At 38.8% G+C, this 27685-nt stretch overlaps 1 protein-coding gene across 2 annotated transcripts in view; it reads left to right on the top strand.

The window, feature by feature from the left end:
* Positions 1 to 1920: 1920 nt before the first annotated feature.
* The window catches only part of TBX20 (T-box transcription factor 20), a 44215-nt gene continuing 18450 nt past the window's right edge, over positions 1921 to 27685 (top strand). The window contains exons 1-7 of one of the 2 annotated variants that reach the window (XM_073678228.1): positions 1921 to 2303; positions 4776 to 5010; positions 10286 to 10450; positions 16013 to 16121; positions 19738 to 19896; positions 22031 to 22107; positions 24425 to 24523. In XM_073678228.1, the coding sequence (XP_073534329.1) occupies positions 2180 to 2303; positions 4776 to 5010; positions 10286 to 10450; positions 16013 to 16121; positions 19738 to 19896; positions 22031 to 22107; positions 24425 to 24523 (968 nt within the window). In that variant the 5' untranslated portion in view covers positions 1921 to 2179. The remainder of the gene's footprint in view (positions 2304 to 4775; positions 5011 to 10285; positions 10451 to 16012; positions 16122 to 19737; positions 19897 to 22030; positions 22108 to 24424; positions 24524 to 27685) is intronic. The other variant, XM_073678229.1, reaches the window with a different exon arrangement.

The following is a 27685-nucleotide window of genomic DNA, read 5'->3' as shown; positions in this document are numbered from 1 at the left end:
AGTAGAAGATCGTGTTATTCCACAGTTATGCAAACAACCACAACATTAGAAAGTTTAACTACTAGTTTTTCAGCTTTAGTAAATCAGACAATGTGCCATGGAATCTGAAAAAAATTGAATATACTTTGAGCAATAAAATGTTGATTTGATTTTTAACATTCAGTTTAATTAATGAATCAAAGATTTGTATATTTTTATTTATACATGAAATTATTTTTGTACGTATATATGTGTTCATGTATGTATATTGATATATATATATATTTATCAGAATAAATAGTATTTGTATATATACTTATATATCTGTACACATATATATGTATATATACATATATATATATATATATATTTACGTATTTCAGGATAATTAATATTATCATATTAGAATAAAGTTTGACCAGTGTCTGAGCCTGTAAATCCCCCACCCCGCCTCCCCCCAACACATACACTTTCTACAGTTCAGAGGTGGAGTGTTCGCAGCAAGGGGGTGCAGATATAGAGTGTTGATGTAAGGAAAAGGCCAAGACATTAATAGACACTTCCAGAGATATGTCATTGTAAGAAAACACATTAATCAGTGTACCTGCAGTCAGGGGCTTTCTGCTGCCTGCTCCTCTGTGTCTTTCCCATAGTCTCCTGGATGAGTCCTGTCCAGTTCACAACATGCTATATAGTCAAGTGGATTATCCCCACTGAGAAAAAGGGGTCTGGAAGTGATAGCAGAAGGGTGCAGACTATACAAATGTAGCCACACAGTCTCCTTGTAGTGCCTGGGCACAAGGGAAAACATCGTCTCCGCTGCTGCAGTAAACATTCTACAAGGCATTTACATAGGAATTCCCAAAAATAAAAAACAATAATAATAATAATAATAATAAAATGTAGCGAGCAGAATGAATACATTAGGTCTTGGTAACACTAATATAGGAGATTAAAATAATAAAAGACACACTACTATAAGATAGATAGATAGATAGATAGATAGATAGATAGATAGATAGATAGATAGATAGATTTAAAAAAAATCACAATACAATTAAATTGTTCCATTTTTGTTCTGTTGCTTGTTCATTTTTTTCACAGCACAGAGTACATGAAAGAATAAATGTAGGAAACTGCGAGTAGGTATCTTTTGCATGGGCATCCCCTGGCCTCATACAGATGTCTTCTGGAACTGTTTGATTTTCTCTGTGTTCCTTCTAAAGTAAATTCTAAGTAATTTTATCATTCTACTTTTTTTAGATATCATTTTAATTTTATGAGCCAGATAATTGCCAGCGACTGGTAATGACAGTGTGGAAACAAGCCATTAATTGCTAGTAAAAGGATTGGTCCCTGGGCGGTGGGGAGATAATTGGGAGCTGCTCTATCACTCACTAATACTCCTAATATCATAGGCAGACGCCTGCCATTAATTGTAAGTGCACGCCTACCTAATTTAGGGAGCTGGTGCCACTAGTCACCCAAAATAGAGGAGGGTGTAACTAGACCTCTGTCCTTGTCCTTTATAATTTGGCTAGCCTAACATGTCTTCAATGTACAGCTACATGGAATGGAGGGGCTGTGAGCCCTGCCATCACACTCCACACTTCATTGTCCTTGATTGCTTGTGCTTAGGCCACTTCTGTAAATAATCCTAAAATGAAAACGATGTTCTAATTTCACCCAATATCCTCCTTTTGGACAGCCCCCTTATTGTATAAGGAAATGACAGTGGATAGTAAGAGAGCAAGGTACAAGTCTTAATATTGATAATAAAGTAGCTGTACCCTTCACCCCTTGTGCCCACCACCTCCCAGACATTTATCAGCTGGATCCTGCACATATGACGTTCAAGGGCTCCAATTGGCCAAGGGGGAGATAGGATCTGTGTGGCCATCAAATTAAGGAAGGGGAGGCAGAGTCCACACTACTACATTCAGTACAGCTGCAGGGAATGCTGTAGACCCACCCCGGCTCCTCCTGACCTCATGCCAGCAGCACTCTCTTACACTTAGTGCCAACATCTCAAGGAGAGCAGCAGCCCCTGGAGGAGACTCAGTAACCATGTGCTGCTCCTAGAATTATCCCTGGCCCCTGTGTGTCCCATCCACTGCACTACTAACAACGCTAGGGAGGGGAACTGCCTGCTTCTCAACAATACTTGTTGCTTCTGCACCCGGCAAAGACATAGTCCAACATGGAGTACACAGCTTCTCCCAAGCCACAACTCTCCTCCAGGGCTAATGCCTTCTCCATTGCGGCCATCATGTCTAGCGGGACAGCCAAGGACAAGGACACTGAGAGTACAATCAAGCCCCTGGGTGAGTACAGAAAACTACTGATCCATGTTCATATAGGAGGGAAACATCTATATATGCACAAATACGTGCAGAAGGGCTTAGAAAGCCTTGTGCTATATCATTTCTGAGGATTTCATATTTTCTGCATAAAGTCAATGCAAAATAAAATAAAATGCATTCATTGTATCTATCTATAGACATATATATGCATTTATATATATATATATATAAATATGTGTATCTCTACAAGTATATACATATGACTATATATATCTTAGTATATATATGATATATTTATCATATATGTTGATAATTATACATGTATGTTAATATGTGTGTCTATATATGTATATATGTGTGCATATGTATATATATATATATATATATATATATATATATATATATATCCATACTATATATAGATTGTAAGAATTTAATATATAGTATCATAAACCTAAAATATAGATTGGATCAGCAACTTAATGACAGTGCAATTATGATAAATGCCATGCAGAGTTTATTTATGCACCAATTTAAAATATAGTTAAAAAGAAAGACCTGAAAAGCTGCAATCAGCCTGGCCTCTTGTGAAAGCTTAGACAGCCTCCATCAGCCGGACAGCCCTGGTGCCGGGGACTGCTCTGGAAAGTGCCCTCTATTAGTAAGAGAGAAAGCTGCTACATGGACCGATCGTCCTCACAGATATCTATTGTCAGAGCAAATGTGATCAGATGTAAAGCTGCAGGTATAGGAACGTATGCCAATGAGGGGAGATGGGCACTGCTGTATCAGGGTGGGCACTGCTGTATCAGAGTGGGCACTGCTGTAGCAGGGTGGGCACTGTCCGGCACTTCACACAACTTTTTTTTTCTTCATAAATGATGAATCTACTATTAATATATTTTAAGATCATTGGTACATCTTATCTAAGTAGATATAATATCTATCTGTCTATCTCTTATCTATCTACAGTAAAATGTTGGTACATTTGCTAAAGGAAACATTAGCCTTTCAGCCTCCATTATTCCATTATTTCCAATAAAACTATTCTATAAGTTTCGCTATAGCTTGATATTATTTTTGTCAAATTCAATCCAAGTGATATATTACTATATAAAACCCTGACAAATATATAGATATAGAAAGCTTGGATTAAATCCTATGGCCACTTTGCTATTAATTCACACATACCGGTAAAATACAGATAAATTCGCTCCCTAAGTAAATAGTTGGATGAGAGTCCGGACTCTTCTACTGACATAGTTATAACACTGGTTACAATGATAAATGCAGATCAAGAGATCTTTACCCATAATTCGTTTCTAATAATTCCATGGGAAATGTCAGAAAGTTTTCATCTATACAGAGAGACTGTCTTGTTCTCTCTCTCTGTATATATGATTTGTGAATAATATATGTATATATATACACATATATATGTACTGTATGCATGTATATATAGATATATATACATGTATATATATGTCTGCATATAGCTATCTACGGTATATATATTATATAGCATATAGAGAGAGAGAAAGAGATTACATAGATAGCTATATACAGATATAGATATATATGTATCTATATATAGATACATATTTATATCTATACATATATAAATATATATTCAGTATATTTATATGCATACATATATAGTATGTTTCCTTTACTCAATATTTAAAGCATAGGTTTATGCATAATTGTGATTGCAGTATTGTTTTGAGAATATATAATTATGGATTAATATATTTTACAAATACAGTAATATGTGTGTATGATATACATATATATATATATATATATATATATATATATATATATGAATATATCATAATGTATGTCCATAACAATACAGCAAAATACTGTAGATATTGACTAAAGAAAACATACAATACATTAGTAGTTAAAATCATATTTTCTCTTTGTTAGAAGCATTTTATCAATTACAGTGAATATATATACACAGGATCACATGCATATTTATATGTTTGTTTGTAGTTTGTTCAGCATCTCTTTCATCATTTTACTGTAGATAGACAGATAGATAGATATTTAATCATATTATCCACAAGGGTCACAGTTTATTTTATATATACATTTTTTCTGTGTATGAAAAATAGAAGAAATTATACTGTTATCTATCATCTTAATCACAAATGACAATCTATTAGTTCTTTACCATATATATGCTTTCATTCCTCCCACATTACCTTTTAGTACAATGCTGCTTAGGAATATTTGACTACATATGAAGCAATGAATGGAGTTCTCCTGCTCTGCCAGTCTGTAGTTATATTACTTTTCAATATACTTTATACATGATATCCTTCAATGACATGACATGAATGGACACTAATGCACAGTTGTATCTTTCTCATCTCCAGCCCAGTGCATTCAATTGCTTTTAAATGAGAGAGAGACTTCGCAGGACTGATTCCTGGTGTCTTGGTTAATTCTGTCATTTATATATTTCCTTTTCCTTTGTGTTAGAACAATTTGTGGAGAAGTCATCATGTGGGCAGCCTCTGAGTGACATATCCAGTGTGGACCCTCATGGGGACTTTAGCAGCAGCCCGGTAACTCTGTGTACTGAGCCTCTAATTCCCACAACTCCCATCATCCCCAGTGAAGAGATGGCCAAGATTTCTTGCAGCTTGGAAACCAAGGAGCTCTGGGACAAATTCCATGACCTAGGGACAGAAATGATCATTACCAAGTCTGGCAGGTAAGATTTACTTATAGTCTCAAAAAGAAGAAAATGTCAAACTAAATCTTTTTTTTTTAACATTTGTTGACATGTGACAACAATTATTACAAATAAACAAAAATATTAATAATGCAATTTAAATATTCTAATAATGGTATAATGTGCCATAATAATACTCATGGAGTATTACGCAGTAATATCTAATAAGATGATGTACGTTTGTTTGTTTTTTGTTTCACATCACACATTGTCCCATGTTGCAGTAAGTATTGAGGAGCAGTGGAATGCATTTAATGGTCACTCCACAACATATGTGTATTATCTTTGAGGCCCAACGCATAAACAAGAAAAATCTTGCAATAAAAATGACAGCACATACATTACACATAATTTGTACAGCTGACATGAGGTTCAGGGTCCATGGTATACCTCAGGAAGAGAATTACAAGGAAATCTTCCAGGAAACACTGGCTGGCCATTTCTGCTAACTAATCCCTACCTCCTAGAGAGATAAAAGGCTCATTCTGTTGTTCATACATTCCCATAGACAAAACTGTACCTTTAACAACTGGAAAACATCCCTATATAAATATGGCAACAATGTATTAACAAGACCAATTCATTCTGTTCATTTTTTAAGAGGACACTTTCTGCCAGAGTTCAATGTAATGGCGGCCCTATAATAAATGGAAAAAAATGATATACCAGTGCTGAGGCCGTATACTAATAAATCGGATGTTTATATGTTAACAATTTAATAACTAGAATATTTTGCTCCTAAATGTGATTTTGCATACATATTTTATTCAACCGAGACTAAAATATGTGTGGTCCATTTTCTTTTACTTTGTTTTTGACTTCTGGGGATATTTAAACATTATATTTTACTATGCAGTTTAACCCTGTAACTGGGGGATCCAATGGATACTCGCCCATGCAGACTGAATTTGGGTCTTCTAAGACTCATACGACCATCCACGCAGTGGACACCAGATGATCACGTGACCAGTCACTGCTGCTGCTTCTATTCAATGACTAGTGCTCATTAACCTCTGTGTATGGACAATATGTAAAAATAGAGAAGGGAGAAGCAGTTTTATGGCCTTGTGCCCATAGATCTGGCTATACATAGTTTTTTTTTTACTCTGACATGGTACTGAAGCACTGATGGAAACTGATCCCAGAGCTGATCTAATAGTTTTCTGTAGGATCATTCTGGTTATCTGGCACATTGGTTGCACTGTACTGGTCCCAGAACCGATCAAAATGTTGACTGCAGTGTTTTTTATGTTGTTATGGAGGAATTACTAAGTGCACAACATTCACAACTATTTTCACCAGTTGTGTCCAATTCATGAATAAAACAAATGTCAGACCACAATTGCCATATGGGAACCCAGCCTACACCACTACTTTCTCTCCAGTGTCCCAGGGGCATCTAACCTGGACTTGGAATCAACTAGGATTTAAAGTCAATGTACTATACATTTAGGATATGTTAACAAATCGCAAACTAGTCGAAAAAAGATATTTGACGGAACAATTGACCCAAATAGGGTTTTCTGAAATCTATTTCCATGCTACAAAAATAAGTCCAGTTCAGTTCTATGGCTCATACTTTGCAAAAATAAGTCTACAATCCTTGACTGTTAGCAGGTTGATTCCTCATAATACCAATCTCCCAATTCAATCCACAACTTTATAGAACATTTCCTTTTTTAATACATGATTTGAGGATATAAAATAGAGATTTAAAGTATATATCGAGCTTATGTCTGGTTGTAGCATGGGTTTGGTAGTCTGAAGAGCTGAGAACAATAATTCTTTGTCCGACACATTTAACCTTGTGGTGATGGTCACTACATCACAAGTGTGTATGTACAGATTTTCCTAACCAGTATTAATGGAACATTTGGATCATTTTGTAACTATTGCTTTCTGATCAAAGAAAAAAAAGTTTCATTTAATTTTTCATAAAGGTTATAACATATATTTTATTCTATATTAAATACATACATAAAGTATTAGTTATAATACATGAAAAAATATATTTGAAATATGTCCCGAATTTCACAGATTTATAGCGTTTGTGGTTAAACAAAGACACAAGTCCACTGAGTTCAACCTGTAATCCTGACATGTTGATCCAGAGGAAGATGAAAATCCTTTGAGGCAGATGCTAATTGCCCCAAGTTAGCGAAAAATTCCTTCTTGACTTCAGAGATGGCACTCAGACTAAATAACAGGATCAACGTTCCCTCCCCAGAATCTAGCACCTATGATCTATTTTTTAAGAAAGAAATCCAATCTTTTCAAGAACTTGTTCAATAAGTCGACCATCACAACATGCTGTGTCAGAGAGTTCCTTAGTCTCACTGCTCGCACAGTAAAGAATCGTCATCTCTGATCATGATGATGAGGATTATATAATGAAACTTTCTTTCCTCTAGATGTAGATCAGTGTTTCCCAATCTCCAGTCCTCACGGCCCCCCACAGGTCATGTTTTCAGGATTTCCTTAGTGTTACACAGGTGATGGACGTATCATCAAGGCATCAGGAATTCTATCATCTGTGCAATACTATGGAAATCCTGAAAACATGACCTGTGGGGGACCGAGAGGACTGGCTTATGGGAAACATTGATGTAGATGATGCCCCCTTTTTAGGGCTGGGTGTAACAAGATGATTAGAATGATCTCTGTACTGTCTCTATATTTGTATAATAAATGATCAATGTAATAATATCTCCCTTAAGTCTTCACTTTTCCAAACTGCATTTGATAACCTGTCACAGTCATGTGTTGTTTAATGCTAACGTGTGAAGATTAGTGTCATATATGTAATTTTCTCATGCATTATGCACAACAAGCTGTGATAACTACAGAGAGGAGCTTGCCATACAGAGAGCTGCCTGTGAATGCAATTGCTTGACCAGCTGCATATACCTGCTGTCAATCATTATCTAAAGGGATCATTTACAAGTTTTGTTTCTGTTAATTACAATTTATTCTAATGATCTGTAATGCAGGATTTGGAGAATTTGAAGTTCTATCCAACAATTTTGTTAAATAAATGGCCCTATATCATGTCACTGGGTTTTAACAACAAGCATTGGTACTAAAACAAATATATTTTGTTCTGTTGGTTTAGGTGAACCTGAACATCTGGATCAAAGTTTCTAAAATAGAAATGTTGGGGTCCAGATGTTGAAACCCCTTGCTAGAATATAGGAGCTGCTCCAAAGCTTTGCACTCCTTTGTTCCCCTTGACCTGATCAGGACTTTACTTAGGAGAGATGCTGTCAGCTCCTTTGCGGACCATGATCAGGAACGTCTCGGTGTCTGGAGCCAGCTGATTCTATCTTTACCAAGGCTCAAACACATACAGACAAACCTGAAACTTAAAAAATGACTTCAGGGTTATGTAGGCTCTATATATGTAAACATATCGGTGATCATTTATGATTATTGTTGCTTTGGGGTGGTTGGGGGGGTCCAAGTTGTGACCGCTTCCTTCTATTTCTACGCCCCTTCCTTCTACATGAAAAAAACAGATACATTACTAATTACTCAAACAGAATACATTCATCATTATTAAGTATTAAACTAGCATTGATGATGGTTATGATGATGATGGTAATGCATTGATGTTATATAATAAAATAATTTTCTAATAGTGATAATAAAAAATTGTAACGTTAAGAATTTGCTAACAAGTTAAAAACGCATAGCAACAGATGAATATGTGTTGCTGCTTGTAACCAGATACAAGAAAACTTGGGGTTATGCTGTTTGTATAACACTAGATATTCCATCATATTTCCCAATCTGACCCCTACAGCCTTAATGATTTTGTATAAATTTGTTGTAGTGCAGATATGTAGCAACTATTCATTTTATAAGAGTAACAAGTCTGTAACTGATCTCAAAATAGTGCAATCTCAATAATAAATGTGGGTAGAGGGGTTGTCCTGTCTAAGAAAAAAGTCTTCAGTCACTCTATGTGATGGTCACATGCCAACTAGTCTCATCCAGCTTCTCTCAATTCTCTATTGAGAGAAGACGCATGAGACTAGTTGGCATGTGACTGTAAATATGCAAATTGCATACATGCGGTCACATGACCGTCCAATCTCTTGGGAGTACAGATTTTTCTTCTTTTTAAACTGGAAAATCCCTTTAATTTTTCATGTGATATTTTCCTTGCAGAGTGGGATTAATTCATGGTCCCTACATTTTATGGCAGTTTGATGTAGCTTTTTACACCCAAGAGGATAACCACAGTACACAGGGTGGTGTCCTAGTCTAGGCCTGTAATACAGGAGTACAGATACACGTCTTGTTGTCCTTTGATGAGCCAAATATGCTGCATCCATTAAAAATGTTCCTTTCATTTACTTTATGGTGAATAAGCCAGTTAAGTGTGTAGTTGATATGACTTTCTTTTGATGTTGTGTTAAACTGATGACGTCAGAAAAATCTGCTAATAGCTTGTTATCATGTAACTGGGCCGAGCTGTGGAAGGAGGGGACGTATTATTCATCTAGGAACTGGAAAGTGAACCAAGTATTTATTAGATGCTTATTGGTAGCAATCCATTACTTGTGAAATTAGTTATATACATTGCTGAGAAAAAGTATTTATGATTTTTTATACTTTTACATATTAGTTACATTTCAAATAAAATGGGATAAAAGACAACACTTAATGTAAGCAAATGCGGGAACACAAAAATAAATTATTTTATATATTTAAGATAAAAACCATGTACCAGCCAGCAATTTATTACAAAATATTACCCATTAAATTAATATTTACCGTAATTGTTCTACCTTAATTCTAATAACTGAAGAACAATCTCTCCCATCATTGGGGACAAATGGATTTTTGATAAGAGAATGAAAAAAAAATGTTTTGGTTATCTACTCTGTTCTGCATGGTGAACGCTACAGGTTACAGCAAATGTGAAATAAAATCTTATATGTATAATTAAGACATTTGAATTTTCAATATAAAAAATCCACTTGTGGTTTGTGATTTATTCTTGGAGCGCTTCAACTTTTTAAGGGAGTAATGAAACAAATAAAATAATAATAATAAAATATATAATATATTATATGAATTATTAGCTAGTTACTTTTTATCGTGACTCTACACTGTAGTAACTTTTGCTGTAGAAGTCTTTTGACACTCTTGCAGCAATAATTTGCATTAGTATTATTATACTTACAATTCTGATTTTAGTATTATTATTTATCAGCATATTATTTTTATGTTTGCTTGTCCTTTTTAGGAGGATGTTTCCTACGATCAGGGTGTCATTTTCCGGAGTTGACCCAGACGCCAAGTACATCGTTCTAATGGATATTGTACCAGTAGACAACAAGAGATACAGATATGCCTACCACAGATCATCTTGGCTGGTGGCGGGGAAAGCAGATCCCCCTCTACCCGCTCGGTAAGTAAGAAAAGTACTAATGATGTAATAGTTACTGAAAAAAAACAAACACCAACAAAGGGATAATTTAGGAGTTTAGGAAATCTGGCCGAAGTATCAGAAATGCTGCTACAGGTATAGAACACTGAAATGATTTAATCATCAGACATCATGCTTAAAGGGGCTGAATGACATTAGACTTTGCACCATAGTTTTCATTCGCCAATTGTTTCAGATGGGTTAATTGATCCCATTGTTTGGTCATTACCGATTTGGCCCATCTGTTGTTGCAGCGGACAAGTTCAGACGGTGGTTTGGGTTGGATCATGATGCTTGATGTAACATTGCGATCAGTTCTTGGGTGAAAATGGTGAAAAAGCCTGATGACAACTGATACTTGATGATTTTTACATCAGCTTTGCCATCAGTTGTGATCTGTTGAGTTTCATCAAGCACAAGAAACTAAGCCTCATTCAATGGTTACACATGAAGCCTTAGCTTCATTCAAATGAACCTAATGGATGTCGATCTCTGGGGACATTTTTTTAACTTAAATGAATGTCATTTTGATTAAAAATAATTTTTGCAATTGGGTTTCATTACAAATTTTGCACTCTTTGTCTTCTACGCTTTGTGTTGCTCTGTCAATTGCAAACAACATATTACCCAAAGGGTAAATAGACCCTTCTTAAGGGATTTGCTAAAATGTAACTTTTATTAATTTTTAAAAAGTGGTCAATAGTTAAAACTACTATAATGGACCTGTATTATTTTAATATTCAACCTTTCTATATACATATATTTTCAGACCTACAGTAGATCATGGCTGCAGTCCATGAATCTATGTAGCACTTTCTGAATATGTTCACTTCTCTTTCCTACAGGTACCACTTAAGAATCTAAAAAGCACACATATATAACTAGCTCCCCCAACTAGTTTCGCCTATATGGCTTCCTCAGGGGACCAGAGCTATACTGTCATTTGCTAGCTGCAGTATGAGTTAACTGAGAGTTTAACAGTGAGCTCATTCTGATGGTGTGACAGGTTTGTGATAGGTTTGAGAGTTTATAACGCTTTCATCTCTCTTTTTCTAAGCTTCTATTCTCTTTATTATGACCACAAAAAATGTCAAAAGTTGAAAATGCAACACAGTAGCTCAGTGGTTAACATTTTAGCCTTGAACTCCGGCGTCAGCGGTCGTGTGACCTGTCACATGACTAAATGACGTCATGGAAGGTCCTTTTACACCATCGTGAGCCGCCGGGTAGCCAGGACGAATCGCTGAGGAGACCGGGGGCCATCAGAAGGTGAGTACAATGTATATTTTTTATTTTAAATTCTTTTTTTTTTACAGGTACTATGGTACCCGGTTCTGGAGGAGAGTCTCCTCTTCTCCAGACCCGGGTACCATCCGCACATTGAATCGCTTAATATCCGCATGTGCACATGTAGTCATGCGGATATTAAGCAATTCAATGCAAGTCAATGGCGTGTCCGCAAAATTTAGGCTGCGTGCCCACTATGCGTTTTTTAAGCGTTTTTGCAGCGGAATTTCCACACCGAAAACGCTTAAAAACCGCTTGGTAATACGCGCCCCATGGTCCCGAATGATAATCTGCATGTGCTGCGCATGCAGAAAAATACGCATGTCCATTAATTTTGCGAACACGCAGCGTAATTGCCGCCATTGACTTGCATTGAAACGCTTAATATCCGCATGACTACATGTACACACGCGGATATTAAGCGATTTAATGTGCGGATGGTACCCAGGTCTGGAGAAGAGGACCTGTCGCGTGACCTGTCACAAGACTAAATTACGTCATGGAAGGTCCTATTACACCACCGCGAGCCGTACAAGAGACCGGACGCACTGGAGAGAAGACCGTGGGCCATCAGAAGGTGAGTATAATGTTTTTTTTTTATTTTTTAACATTTTTATTCTTTTTTTTAACTATTACTTGGTCACACTATAAAAATCCATGCCGGTTGCATGGATTTATATAGTGTGACCAAGTTGTCAAGCACTTTCCAAGTGATGCTAAAATCGCTTGTAAAAGCGCTTGATAACCTGCATGCAGAAATGTATGTGAAGAACGCTTGACAAACGCTTCTACCTGGCAGGAAAAAAGCATGTAAAATCCGCATGCGTTTTTCCTGCCAGGGAGAAGCGGAAAAAATATGCAGCATTTCTGCATCGTGGGCACTTAGCCTAATGGACATGCTGCGGATTTTTTCCGCAATGATAATCTGCAGTGGAAATTTCCACAGCATGTGCACAGCACATGAGAATTATCATTGGGGGCCATGGGGCACGTATTACTAAGCATTTTTTAAGCCGTTTTCGCTGCGGAAATTCCGCGGCAAAAACGCTTGAAAAAAGCATAGTCAGCACTCAGCCTTAAGAAAATGATTTTTAGTTCTATATACGGGAATTGGATGTTTTGCCCCCAGCAGTTCGCCCCCAGCAATTCGCCCCCGCACATTTTGTTCCCAGCATTTGGCCCCCAGGATGTTTTGCCCCCGCACATCTCACTCCCGCACATATCGCCCCCAGTTCGCCCCCGTCCGGGGGCGAAACGTGCGGGGCGAAATGTGCGGGGGCGAATCTTCCTGGGGGCGAAATGATAGGGGCGAAATGTGCGGGGGCGAAATGTACCTGGGGGCAAACTGCTGGGAGCAAATTGCTGGGGGCGAACTGCTGGGGGCGAAACTTCCTATTACCATATATACAGTACATGCATTTAATTAAAGAAAAATATATATTGTCTCCAGAGGTGGACAAGGCTTTCTGTGCTATGCCGCATGTACTCACTTTTTCCAAACAGAAATATTTCTGTTGGAAATGAAGGATTTGTATTTTGTGGTTTTGTGGATTCCAAGTTCATCCATGATTTATAAGAATGTCTTTCTGCAGAGACTATAAAACCATTAATGTGGACATTAGAATGATTCTAATTTACAAAACAATCCAGGTACAAAGTAATATTAAAATGATTATAATCATAAAAATGCTGGGGAAATATCAAAACTAAGCAATAAAACCTGGAATAGCACCACATACATATAAACCTCTCATTGCTTTACAGTAATAGTATCTTAAAAGCATTCATGTGCAGTTAGTGTATGTTTCCATAGATTAGTGCATTATACTGTAAAGCTTGTGAATAAATCCATGAAATGAATGGAAAAAAATATAACAAAATGGGAAGAGACATTTTCCACAAGTGAAGAAATAAATGACCCCATAAGATTTTTCCTACAGAATAATAATGCCTTTTATTATCTATAGTTTAGGTTGTGTTATGGGACCTTGCACAGTGCAATATTTTGCATTGCCTCATGAATTAGTTGTATTGAATGTATTCTCGTACTAAAGAAATATATTATTTATACTAGTGCATGTACAACTTAGCAGGGGAAGGAGGTATGGCCTTTTTCACTTTATGGTAGAGTTATAAGTCATATTAAGCAGATGGACAATGGGATCATAATGATACTTAGTCCAAAATTTTGCAAATCGGATAAGAGTAATGTCATTTGTAGATTGCTGTTGAGGTCAATATGTCATCTTCAGAAAATTTGACCAAACGGTAATATTATTTACCCAGGCCCATGCCAGGGTTACCATCCATTCATAAATTCAGGGAACTTCCATACTAATTAGCCTCGCTCATGCAAAAAAATGACTTGTTGAAATCTGGAGGAGCTTAGGGAGGATTTACACTGACCAGCCAATGCTACTGACGCGCTCATCGTACCATTCTGAGATATAGACAGGTTAGGTATTATGATTGAATTTGGCTTTCCAATTTGTCAGGAAAGATTTGGCTGTCCATACTTTTTTTTGCAAAAGTGTCAAGACAAAAAGAGGTTTGCAGCTTGTACCAGACCTTCTCAGATAAAAAGTGACCCCTGTATTGCATCCTGGTTGTTTTAGTGTGATACAAGCCGCTGGTGGGTGCACCATCTGTTAAAATGGGAACTAAAATGGAGAACAGAAAATGCACGCAAACAATTGTTACTTTTAAATTTGCACATTTTTCTTAATTTGTATTTAAATTATTAATGTTATTAAATGTTATTGACGCGCCCTCTGGGCCGTGGGGTACTCGGTAGCTGGGCCGGTCGGTGCTGGGGGATGTTACAATGGCAGTGACCCGGTCTGTGACCCAGGGCGGTCAATAAAAGGGGAAAAGTAAAAGGGGAATAAAGTTTTTAGGATAATAATGTTCGTGACGCCAACTGTGGTATGCGGCTATATAGGGCCGCCGCTGCGGTGCAGATCCACTGGAGCTGATGGTGACGCAGCAGAGTTGGTTCAGCTCTCCACAGGCAGAGTTAAGCTCCAGGGCAGTATAGTGATGATTTTATGAGGTAGATGTTGCTGGTGCTGTGTAGTGCAGGGCTGGTGATGGCGCAGCAATAATCCCAGGACACAGTGGGGTGCAGTCTTCAAGGTTTACTCACAGTTATCACGCTGCTCCAGGTTACAACTGCCAGTTTATAACCACCCACGTCGTCCTGCGTTCACCAAGGAAGGGGTTCAGCAGCTCTCAGATATTTCAGGAGTACTTAAACAGGACCCCGTTCTATGTTCCTTCCTCAGTCGTCTTCCTGCCCTGGCTCTCACCCTCCTGCCCTGCACCTCACAATCAGTGTCCCAAGCCGGTAGCCTCGGATCTCGTCGGGCGACGTGCAGTCCCCTGGACCCTATGCAGCCACCTTTTCGGCGTCATAATTGTGGTAGTGGGCAGTTGCACCTTGAAAGTACAGTAGCCTCCAGTTATCTAGCTGAGCCTGATTCTTTTCCACAAGTTTAGGGGCCGTTCCCCTCTGCGGCCTGATCCCTCGATGTCCATGTAGATTCGGGCGCACGGGTGGCTTCCTGCACTCCTCGTGCCCCTGGGATCCCCTCTGTCTCTGGAGCCTTCCCTCTGCTCCCGTCCTCTCTCACTCTTTCCTGGGCCTCTTAGACTAGGCCCGCTCTCCTCTCTCCTGAGTGGAGCTACTTCTGAGCTCCCACTCCCCACTGTTTCTCCTCTGTACTCACACTGCACTCCTGCTCCCAGCACTGGAGCAGGAGACTGGCTTGTTCTAGAACCTTCTACCTTCTTTTTATACTCTTTCTGACGGTGCTCCTCTGATCTAGTTCCTCCACCCACACCCACTACATGGTTCCCCCTCTCTCGGTTCCCCCCCTTCCAACCAGGGAAGGGGCTCAGCATTGTACAAATGCATCTTGCCCCTCCTGCTGGTCTGGAATGGTGTAGTGTTGGATGCAGGTGGGTGGGTCCCGGGCAGTACTCCCTCCTTACCTGAGAGTGGGGTATCACACCTCTGGGTGAGATGCAGTACCTCTGTGGCGACTGAACCCGCAGGGGCGCCACATTATTATTAAATATTTATACATTTGTTTTGGACTTCTGTTCGCCAGATTCAATGATGAGACAATTGGGAACCTGGTATTATTATTAGGCATGTCTGTATATGACTGGGTGATATGTGCAGGAATATTCGTGTACAGAAGAACTAATGTAGATCGTGTATATTTGACACATTCTCACACTCTTTGCTTCCAGGTTATACGTCCATCCGGATTCTCCATTTACTGGGGAGCAATTGCTGAAACAAATGGTTTCTTTTGAGAAAGTGAAGCTGACAAACAATGAACTGGACCAACATGGCCATGTAAGTGAGCACATTTCTCAGCACTAAGGTCACGTACAGTGCAGGCACCAAAATAACATCAGCACCATCACAGAAGATTGCATTACTCATCCAGCCACAAGTGCTGGGACAGATAAAAAAAATGGAGAGGATAGTGGCTTTCATGGTGTGATGTGATTAGAGGAGGAAGCATGGACAGCTTTACAATCGCCCAGATAATTCTGTGTCTTTGATAATTGTCAAGCATTCAGCACATATGTCTTTAGTATTTTTCAGCCTAGACATTTGCAATGTTTGCAATTATTTCCTCAGCTGGAATTTCACTCCTGATAAGAATTTAATTATCGTTCATGCACAAAAAGTTTATATTTTTTTAAGTTTCAGTGTTATGGGCATTAAACTCAATTTAATTGTGTCGCTTTATAAGTACAACAAAGGGAAATATAAATGAGGGAGGTTCTACTACTGCTCCATCCACACACACAGTCCTAGAGTTATAGAAACATTCCCATGTGGGGCATTCTAAGGCCAAGTTCACACACGTCTCACATTTACAGCGGTTTACTGTACAATACAAGTTAATGGGTTATTCATGAAAATGAAAGTATGGGGCAGATTTGAAACCTGCAGCATGCTCATTATCATGTGGATTTTCATTGAGGTTTTCGCTCTATTCAATATTTAGTAAATGGAGTAGGGTGAAATCCACAATAATATCTGCAAGTAATACATGCGGATTAGTTCCGGATTTTTAACCTAATCTGCAACGTGTAAACTTAGCTTTAACCCCTTTCTGACGTGGAGCGTAATAGTACGCCCCAAGTCATAACCACCTGTTTGGTACGGGCTCCGGCGCTGAGCCCGCACCTTTCCGGGCACATGTCAGCTGATCTACACAGCTGACATGTGCCCGCAACAGCCGTGGGTGGAATCTCGATCCACCCACGGCTGTTAACTAGTTAAATGCCGCTGTCAATCTCTGACAGCGGCATTCAACTTTCGCTTCCGGGAAGTGCGTCATAGGCCCTACCCATCGGCGACCCCTTCACATGATCGCAGGTCACCGATGGGTCTGCGGGAGACTTCTGTGGTTGTCACTGCCAGATTGCTATGAGTGCCACCCAGCGGTCGGCGCTCATAGCAAGTGAGCAATTCTACTACACACAGGCGATCTAATCATCGTCTGTGTGTAGCAGAGAGAGCCAGATAACTGGAACTTCAAGTCTCCCATGGAGACTATGGAAGCATGCAAAAAGTGTAAAAAAAAAAAAAAATTATAAAAATATAACAGTAAAAAAAAAAACCACATACACATATTTGGTATCGCCACGTTTAGAATCGCCCGATCTATCAATATAAAGAAAGAATTAATACTATCGGTAAACGGCGTAACGAGAAAACTAAACGTCAGAATTACCTTATTTTGGTCGCCACATCATTGCAATAAAATGCAATAATGGGGGATCAAAACATCGTATCTACCCCAAAATGGTATAAATAAAAACGTCAGCTCGGCGCACAAATAAATAAGCCCTCACCTGGCCCCAGATCCCGAAAAATGGAGACTCTACGGGTCTCAGAAAATGCTGCCATTTCTTTTTTTTTTTAGCAAACTCTGGATTTTTTTTCACCACTTAAATAAAAAAGAACCTATACATGTTTGGTGTCTATGAACTCGTAATGACCTGGAGAATAATAATGGCAGGTCAATTTTAGCATTCAGTGAATGTGGTAAAAAAACAAACAAAAAACAACTGTTGAATTGCCCTTTTTTTGCTATTTCACTGCACTTGCATTTTTTTTCCAATTTTCCAGTACACGATATGGTAAAACCAGTGATGTCATTCAAAACTACAACTCATCCCGCAAAAAATAAGCCCTCACACAGCCATATTGATGGAAAATTAAAAAAGTTATGGCTCTGGGAAAAAGGGGAGCAAAAAACGAAAACACAAAAACGGAAAACACTCCTGTCATTAAGGAGTTAAAGAGGTCCCACCTCTGGGACCTGCATTCATTTCAATACAGAGCGCTGTCTTGCTGAGAATGGAGATGTAGCCAGAAAGTTTACGAACTCTCATAGAAGTGAATGGAGAGTGCTGTGCATACACGGCCACCTGTCCATTCCCATTGGCAGAAAATGGGGTTTAGAGGTAATACCTACATCTATCAGATATTTACAGTATATCCTATTCAATTAAAGTCCGAGATAGGAATACTCCTTTACAGCAGTTGTCTCATCAAGACCGCTGAATAGCTGTTCATGTGATGCATGATCCAGAGCCACTCTTAGAGAACAGCTCTTCATTCTGGTACAAAGAAGGGGATCCTGAGTGGAGGATCTCTGTAAGGATGTCCTTATTCTCTGAGATAGCATAAGGATGGTGGCTGTTGCGGTAAAATGAAATAGAATTGCTTAGCTCTATTAAATAGTGTAGCTATTACTGTATATGTTGGTTCTATTGATTGTATTTCAGAATTTGAAAATGTAGGAATTCAATTATTCTGATGCTTTATTGTTTTTAAAGGGAACCTGTCACCAGGTTTTTCCCATATAAAGTACGGCCAGCACCTGTACACCCTTTTATACAGTATTCTAGAATGCTTTATATAAGTCCCCAATGCGCTCTGATAACACAAAAAAAGACCTTTTATTATACTCACTTAGGGCATGGTCCTGTCCGATGGATGGCACTGGTCTTGATCCGGAGCCTCCTCTCTTCTACTACCTCCTTCTTGCTTTATGTGGATGACGTGTCCTACGTCATCCACACACGTCATCCACACAGTGTCCTTCATTGTGCTCCTGTTGAGAGCAGAGCAAAGTATTGTAGTGTGCATGTGCCGGTGCTCTTTGCCCTTTCCCCCGCACATTACAGTACTGTGCTCTGGCCTTAGCAGGGCAGAGAGACGTATGCCTGCGCAGAAGTGCAATGGAGGACACTGAGGATGACACAAGATGCGTTATCCACATGAAGCAAGAAAAGAGGAGGCTCCAGATCAAGACCAGCGACGCCGATCGGACTAGATCGAACCGTCTGTGGGTATAATAAAAGCTTTTTTTTTGTGTTAAGCACTGCAGGGCACATTGGGGACATTTTAGAATACTGTATATAAGGGTGTACAGGTGCTGGCCATACTTTATATGGGAAAAACTTGGTGACAGGTTCCCTATAAGGTGCAATTACACTGTATGATTATTGCGAACAAGAGTTCCTAAGAATGCTGGTTTCCTGATAATCGTGCAGTCTACACAGGCTGCCAATTACCCAACGGATGAGCAAAACTCTCATTCAAAGAGTGAAATAATATTTTGATTTGCCCAAAAGTTAATCTCTCTCAGGAGAGCATCATCCTGTGTGAACAGGACCTAGGCAGACGAGAACAAAGGCAGATCATTCAGTGCGCATCTGAAGAGAGGTCTGCCTGTATAAACAGGCTATTAAATTACTGCAAACTGGCGGTGGCTTACGGCTGCACATCATGCAGTGTAAATGCACCCTTAGTGCCACCAGCATTTGTAGCAGATTAATATACACACCTATTTTTTTATACTAAAATATACAACACAAGCCATGTAAGTGGCTAAATTCATCTTTGCCAATATATGTCTATGTCATATGTTATTTTAATGTAGATTATTCTGAACTCCATGCACAAGTACCAGCCAAGGGTTCACATCATCAAGAAAAAGGATCACACAGCATCTCTGCTGAATCTAAAATCTGAAGAATTCAGGACATTTATCTTTCAAGAAACAGTCTTTACTGCCGTTACAGCCTATCAAAACCAACTGGTAAGCCCATTCTCCAATATTATACAGGCATCTATTAACTCACAAGACGGAGGGTTGACCCATTGCAACAAAATGTGTCCATGTGCTGTGGTAGATGATATGGATGATATACAGTAGATTTCATACTCGAGACAATCCTAATAACCAGAGCAGTGAGTTTCTACAAAGAGTTGAGAAGCCTCCATAGACATTAGATAGCCAAAGAAATGGGTAGGTGCGTCTACATTAATGTGCATATCCCGCTTTTTATGGGAACCACTAACTATCTTACCAGCATGGTTGTAGCTTCACCCAATGCTTTCTGATAGGAGAAAGAATGGTAGCATCTATTGGATATTCACCTACCAATTCTTTATTTTACTTTACGATCAGTGGCATTTAAATAGGATGTTCACTACTTTTCCATCAGTGTCGGAGGCGGTTGCGGCCGCTGGCCAGAAGTGCTCACTTGCAGAGCTGGCCACCTTCTGATAGTGGCCACCGCAGGGTACTGCACATCCGCCTCTTATTGATTAGAATAGGAGGAGGATGTGCAGGACCAAGCCTCGGCCATGTCCAGAAGATGGATCAGCTCCGTAAGTCAGTACTTCCGGCCACCGGCTGCCGACACCAATAACAGCTGATCGACAGGGGTGCCCGATGTTGGACCTCGACCAATCAGACATTGATGACCTATCCTAAGGATAGGTCATTAATGAAAAAGTAGTGGACAACCTCTTTAAACCTGCTTGCAAACACTTATCTTTTGCCTCTGTGGCATTAACATGCATGCTTGGAACCTGTAGTGCTTGTATAGTTATTGAGGAGTTGGGGAGATTTTTCTGTCTTAAGAATGGTTCAAATATCATCTTAAATGCAGTGCAAGAATGTTTTGGATCCAAGAATATTCAATGATATGGCCAAGACATTCTAAGGACAAACCCAAAACATAAGAGTTCCCTTATTTCCTATAATGAAGTCATGTCAAAGCGTATTATGAATGTTCAAGCATGTAATATATGAGTGTTGTAAGCTAGGCATACACATTACCCCAGATCAAATACACCATTATTCATAAATCATTAGAATAAGTACATTTTCTGCCCTTTTCACTGCTGTTGCTAGGGATTTGATTGAATTTAGTTTTTCTTTATTGGATAAAGGATAAACACATTACACTTTCAACAAACTATCTCATAATTTAGGATTTAAAGGTCACGTTTCAATCTAAACAGTCAAACCACTTTGACAGAGTTGAAGTGCAGGTCAACGGACATGCTTAAAGATGGCTTTTGATAGATATTTGTATTTATTGCCTGATAAGTCAGACATACTAAGCAAAGTCTAGGAAGATAACATTTCCAGAAAAGAACCATTGCAGTTGAGCTTATCCATGTTGTTTAAGAATTCATCCGGAAATGGTGTAAAAGAATGTAAAAGTCACATTTGCCATGTAAACACTGACCTAAACAATGTGGATACAGATCCAGAATAGGCATTGGATGATATATTGATACCCTCTTTCAAGGTATATGGCCCTGCAGTAGGCATTTTATCCTGAGTTTTCCTTCTCAATAGACAATAGAAAATGTGAACATTTGGCACCTACCATCATTACACAAATGCAATATGAATAAATAGAGAAAATCCTATGTCAAATATTATTATGATGCGTTGTATAAATAATTTTTCCATCAAATGCCCAGACTTTAACTGCTGAAGCCCCTGCCCTTCCCCTGACGTGACACTCTTTTCAGGGGTTGGGTTAGTTCCTACGTGCTGGGCACTGTGCGATGTGCACAATGACAGCGCGCAATCTGTTGCCAGCTGAGATCAGCAGTAAAGAGCCAGCACCAGAGCGGGTTGTTAATGAGTGTTGTAAGTTGAATTCCCAGCTTGCAAGACCAGTGCCTCCCCCGGAACAGAAATTTTCAATTCAAGTATATTAGAAAATAGTTTAGACTCTGGCTTTAAATAAATAGGGATTAAGGATGAAAAATAAGTTGTATTTCGGACCGCACCTTTAATGAGTGGAAAAAGGTAAAGATAATATTAGGAGTTTGTGATATCAAAATGAAGGTTAATTAATAAGCATGCTTTAGAGGGGTGCTGATTTACTAAACTTGAAACCATTGTGTGACCTTTATCTTCACAGATAACTAAGCTGAAAATTGACAGCAACCCTTTTGCTAAAGGATTTCGGGACTCATCCAGGCTTACTGACATTGAAAGGTAATGGGAACTTCTGCAATTAGATTTAACAAATTAACTGTTTTCTAATTGTTTTTCATATACTTTTCAAGTACTTGTCATCAAGAATTTGTTCCCCAAACTGCCATGAACCTGTTATCCAGGAAGACAGCAGGTTCACAATTATGTTCTTCTACTTTCTAGTAGGGGCAGCATCAAGAAGAGACTTTATTCCTCAGCCTGTATACAGTCTTGGGGGTTGAGCCATTCCCCAGAGAAGTCAGGTTGTCCAGTATCCTTCCTGGCTTGACTGATGTTGACTACATTATCTGCATGCGCAGAAGAGGGCAATACATCTCGCTTTAGTGCAGATGCACTTTGTTTGTCTTGTGCCAGCATACCCAGCCTGCAGGAGGGAATCCAGCTATCCTGACTTCTCTGGAAAATGGCTCCACTCCCCTGGCTGTATACAGGTTTGGGAATACGGCCTTCACATTTCTTTTTCTGGATGATGCCACATCTGTAAAAAAAAGTAAAACTACATCATTGGGAAACAGTTACCATCCTAGATAGTAGGCTTGTAGCTGTTTTAGGACCTATCTCCTTATGACAGGTTCTCTTTTTGATTGATTCTATACAACAGTATCATGTAATGTGTGTATGCAGCCATTGTAAGTGTACACAGCATTGGTCCACTTCTAAAGTTTGTTTTAGAAAATACATTTAGAAATTTCTGTGAATTAGTAGAAAGGGGGTCTCTCATTCAAGACCTTCATCTATTATTCAGAGTAGAGCACCTCTTGCACTGGAAACCCAGCATTACTGAAAAAGCACATTTATTTTAATGGGTCCCTCTGTTTTCATACAGTCCCACCATTGAAGAAATGAACACTTGATACTGCGACCATCACAAATTTCAGCTAAATGTCAATGGTCCTGTCAGTGGGACACCCTGTGATCATTATTATTATTAGTTATTATTATAGCGCCATTTATTCCATGGCGCTTTACATGTGAAAAAGGGGTATACACAGCAGAAACACTTACAATAATCTTGAATAAAAACGAGACAGCGTCTAGTACAAGAGGAGAGAGGACCCTGGCCGCGAGGGCTCACAGTCTGCAATCCGTCTTCTTAAGAAGCCCCTTCCAACAAAATGGGATTATACAAAGTTGACAGTTTATTTAATTTTCAATAATAAGGTGGGGTCCGACCTCTGGGACTTGCAGTAATCTTTAGAATAAAGCGGATGCTGGGCTGGTGTAGACCTGTACCCCCTTCACTGTGTTTTTTGGCTGTACAGAGATTCCCAGTGCAGCCCCAATCATGGTATGGTGGTGGGAAGTGCAAGGGCGCAGGGATGCGGATGCAGCCTCCACCTTGTGATGGAGATTTCTTTGCTTGTTTTTTTTTCAAAATTAACAACAAAGGTCAATATTTAATTTATAAAATTATTTTCTTTTGTCCATTCCATTTCAAAAGGTCAGGAACTAAACAGAGACATAACTGAGATGAGACAAAGGTCACAGCAAATACTGTTATAAAGCCAAATACAAATGATCAAGGGGGAAATATGTGGCAAAATACAATTATTGTTATTACCAAGCATCCTAAAAATGCTTTTAGGTATTTCATTTTTTTAATGGGATTACATCTGAAGTTGTGATTTTATTACACTGTTTTATTATATATGTCAATCAAACAAGTCATAAAAGTCTTATTAATGGTAGTTCAGTAGCTTTCACCCTCCGCAATGGTATTCAGTAAAGGGTGTTTGCTAATGGGTGTCGACTCTATTTAAAAATTAATGGGAGTAATAGAAATTGCTGTCACTGGTAACATTCTGTAACTCCTACTGTGCAGTCGTATTACTGAATATCTAACTGGAATGAATCTTCATTTTATGCAAATGAAAATGTCATCTTTTGAGTGAATGTTCAGCCTGAAAACCATTTCAGTAGGATCAAAATTTTGTGTTGATTAACAAAAAAACCTTTATAGAAGTCGGACCTCATTTTTTCTTATACAGGGTTCCTAATAGTTTTTAAAAAATACCGTGCTAGTTACTGTCAGCCGCCACTGGAAGACATGGGAGCTTATTGTATTCTGTTATACATTGAATTCAATAGGCGAACAGAACAAAGTAAGATCCCACCAATGGCGCCTGCAGATACCATGATTGCTTATTCATGGCATTTAAAGCTCTGTATTGGAAAAATTGAGTTACAATCATGATATAATGAGTAATTGCACATGAAAATGACACAATAAAACAAGGTGCAGATTCATGGCATACACATAAGACAGCTGTTGGATGAATAGATATGTGACAGCTATCTTCTCCAACACTTCTTTCAGTGAATATCTAGAAGCAAGTCTGATGGACCAACACGATTTTTTTTTTCTGTTGGAGAAAAAAAAACACATGCCTTCAAATGAAATCGGAGGCATACAGAGGTACAGTAGAGACCCTACTGATTTCTATGGCAGCCATAATATGGCAGTGTGCATGAGCCCTTGTCAAATATGCATTTACCAATAAATGGTTCTCTATAAATACACGCTCACTCATTTAGAGTATTGATTTAAGAAAAATGAGCAAAAGACTCACGAAAGCTGTGAAGTGTCTGAATATATTTCTTAACTACAAAATTACATGTGTCCGTTGCAGTACAACACCACAGAGGCCCAAATTCGGATGAAACATCAAGTGGAAAGCTGGTGTGTTATTTGTTTACCATGGTGTCTGCGCAAGAAATTAATCACAATGATGGGGGTAGTTATTATTAAAGGGAATCTGTCGGCAGGTTTTTGCTTTGTAATCTTAGGGCAGCACGAGGTACTGGCTGAGACACAGATTTCAGGGATGTGTCACTTAGGCTGTGTGATGTTGATTCAATACAATGAATGTTTTATCACCAGGAGATTATTACTGCCTGGACTACAGCTCACAAGAGCCCCGGTCTGACCACACCCCCTCCTCTGATAAGCAGCTCACTGTTAATATATAATATACTTAGAAAATCTCATGTGGGCAGGGTTAGCATTCTGAGCTCTGCTAAAAACTCTGATTGTGTCACAACTGCACTCAAAACTTAAGTGATACATCGTTAAAATCAGGATCGCTGTCCCTACATCGTGCTGCTCTCAGATGAGGTAGCAAAAACCTGGTGACAGATTCCCTTTAAATCACCAATCCGGCATTTTTTTTCTTATTTCCCCACTGGAGTGGTATCACTAATGCATATCCCCTGTCCCTAGTAATATACTTACCAGTTGCAGTCTTCTTCTGATCTCGGTGCCAGTCTTCTGATGGTTGTGACCTGCCGGATCACTCCAGGGTTTTCTGGGTGAAATGGATGTTTCCTCTCAATATAAGTCTGAGTCAGAATCAGACTCTCACAGACTTGCATTGAGAGCTTGTAATCCTTACCTCTCACTTCCGGTCAGTCTGAAGCTGCGGTCGTAAAATGGTGGATTTGTGCCGGAAAGAGCAGAAGACGGTGGTTGGTAAGTATTTTACTAGGGGCAGGGAACATGCATTAGTGATCCCAGTCTGGCAGTGAAATAATAAAAAATGCTGGAGTGGTGCTTTAACTTTCAACCATTTTTGGTGTCTAGAACAATACAGTTTATAAACTAATCTAGATTGCTACTATAGGATAAAGGCTTGTAAAAGGGCAAATGGAGACGGGTCAGGTTAGGGAGTCAGCAAACAACATCTGACAAGTATTGTGAAGGCTGTTCATCATCTACAGTGTAATCTATCACAGCACGGCACATCTAATATGTCAATTATGCAGGCAGGAATAAATGGGCTGTGTGTATTTCACTGCAGTCCTTCTCGGCCGTGGCCCATACGTTTCATTTTCAAATGTTTAACACAGCCTTTCCCCTAAACAGCCTTTAGGGAAAAATCCAAATCAGATCAATTGATCTTTAGAGAAGCAAATTGAATTAGTCTGGAGTCAGTTAGTGCACTAAACCTCTGAGTAATTGGATTGCTTCTTGTAACAGATTAGCATCAGCTCCTATCTGAAACCAGCGTAGAAGGATGTTTTCTAGAGAAACTCTGAGGCAAAAACAAGTTTTTTTATGACACGATGACAGAAATGGCAGAATACTGCACTAATTGAATATTATATTATGAATATATAGGTTTTGTCTAAAGCCTGAGGGGGAAAAAAAATTAGGAGTCATTTACCGCAATTCAATTTACTAAATTGTAAACAATTACTGCACAATTTTATCGCCGTTTTAATTAAACATCCAATATTTTCCAGCATCAATCGAGCCAAGAAAATAGATCTGAAATCCCAAAGTGAGTTACTCACTAAATGACGAGTTCACTTACTGGTGCGCGCCTCTTGATTTACAAAATAATAAGTTTCAAGCTAGTACTGCCTAGTATAACCCCTTCACTAGGAGGCAATCTTTCATTTTTTTCTCCTCTTCTTCCAAAAGCCATAACTTTTTTATTTTTTCCTTCGATATAGATATACGAGGGTTCGATTTTTGCGGAACAAGTTGCAGTTTTGAATGAATTTTACTGTACAATGTACTAAATGTAAAAAATTCCTTCTGGGGTGAAGTGGTGAAAAATATGTCATTCAGCCATTATTTTTTGTGTTTTGTTGTGTAATATAGTTCATTGTATAGTAAAAATGACCAGGAAACCTGATTCTCCAGGTCTTCATGATGGCAGCGGTAACAAAAAGAAAAATTACCATTTTCTAAGACCCTGACATTTTTTACTTTTCCATCACAGGAGAGAGCTTGTTTTTTTGCATGGCAAGATGCTCTTGATGCCATTTTGGTGTCAATAAGACGTTTTTATTGATTTTCATTGCATTTTTTAGTGTGGTGTCATGACCAAAGAAACGTAATTCTGGTGCTGACATTTTTTTTCTCGTTATGGTGTTTACCGATCAGGTTAATTAAGCTTATATTTTGATATATTGGACTTTTAGAGACGCAGTGTTATCAAATCTGTTTTTTTAAGTATTTCTTTATTTTTAATTGAGGAAACAAGGGGTGATTTGATTTTTCATACTTTTATGTTTTTTACATTTTTAAAACTTTTTTACTTTACTTTTTACTTTATTTTTTAGTCCGTTCACAGGACTTGAACCTGTAACCGTCCAATCGCTTGTACTATATACTGTAATACCATAGTATGGTATTATATAGTGTAAATCATGGTTTCCTTTAAAGCTCATCATATAGGTGAACTTCAGATGAGGACAAAATGGCAATGACAAGGGCCTTCAGCGGGCCCCCACGTGTCATATTATCTCATCTGCATCCCACAATCACATCAGGGGCCGATAGGAGTTGATGTGCACATTGGCAGTGACCAGGGCCAGTTTTAGGCAAAGTGGGGCCCTAGGCAAAAGTTTAATGTGGGGCCCTAAATGCTGACATTCTGCACCATCACACTCAAACATTTTGGTTGTATTTACATTAACTGAGTTCAGGCTGTTTAATGAGCGTGATCGACAATATTGCAGTCGTTCAACGCTTGTTTCCCGGCCTCTTTACACCGGTTGAGGAAGAATAATGGGCACACTGCCAGGATTTATAAATGTGGATCACACATGCACGCGCACACACGCACGC

This window comes from Phyllobates terribilis, unplaced genomic scaffold (assembly GCF_046119375.1).
Source record: "Phyllobates terribilis strain yellow unplaced genomic scaffold, ASM4611937v1 Scaffold_4__5_contigs__length_816908805, whole genome shotgun sequence".
NCBI lineage: Eukaryota > Metazoa > Chordata > Amphibia > Anura > Dendrobatidae > Phyllobates > Phyllobates terribilis.
The sequence above is the reverse complement of the archived record's forward strand: the minus strand, read 5'-3'. Positions and strand labels throughout refer to the sequence as shown.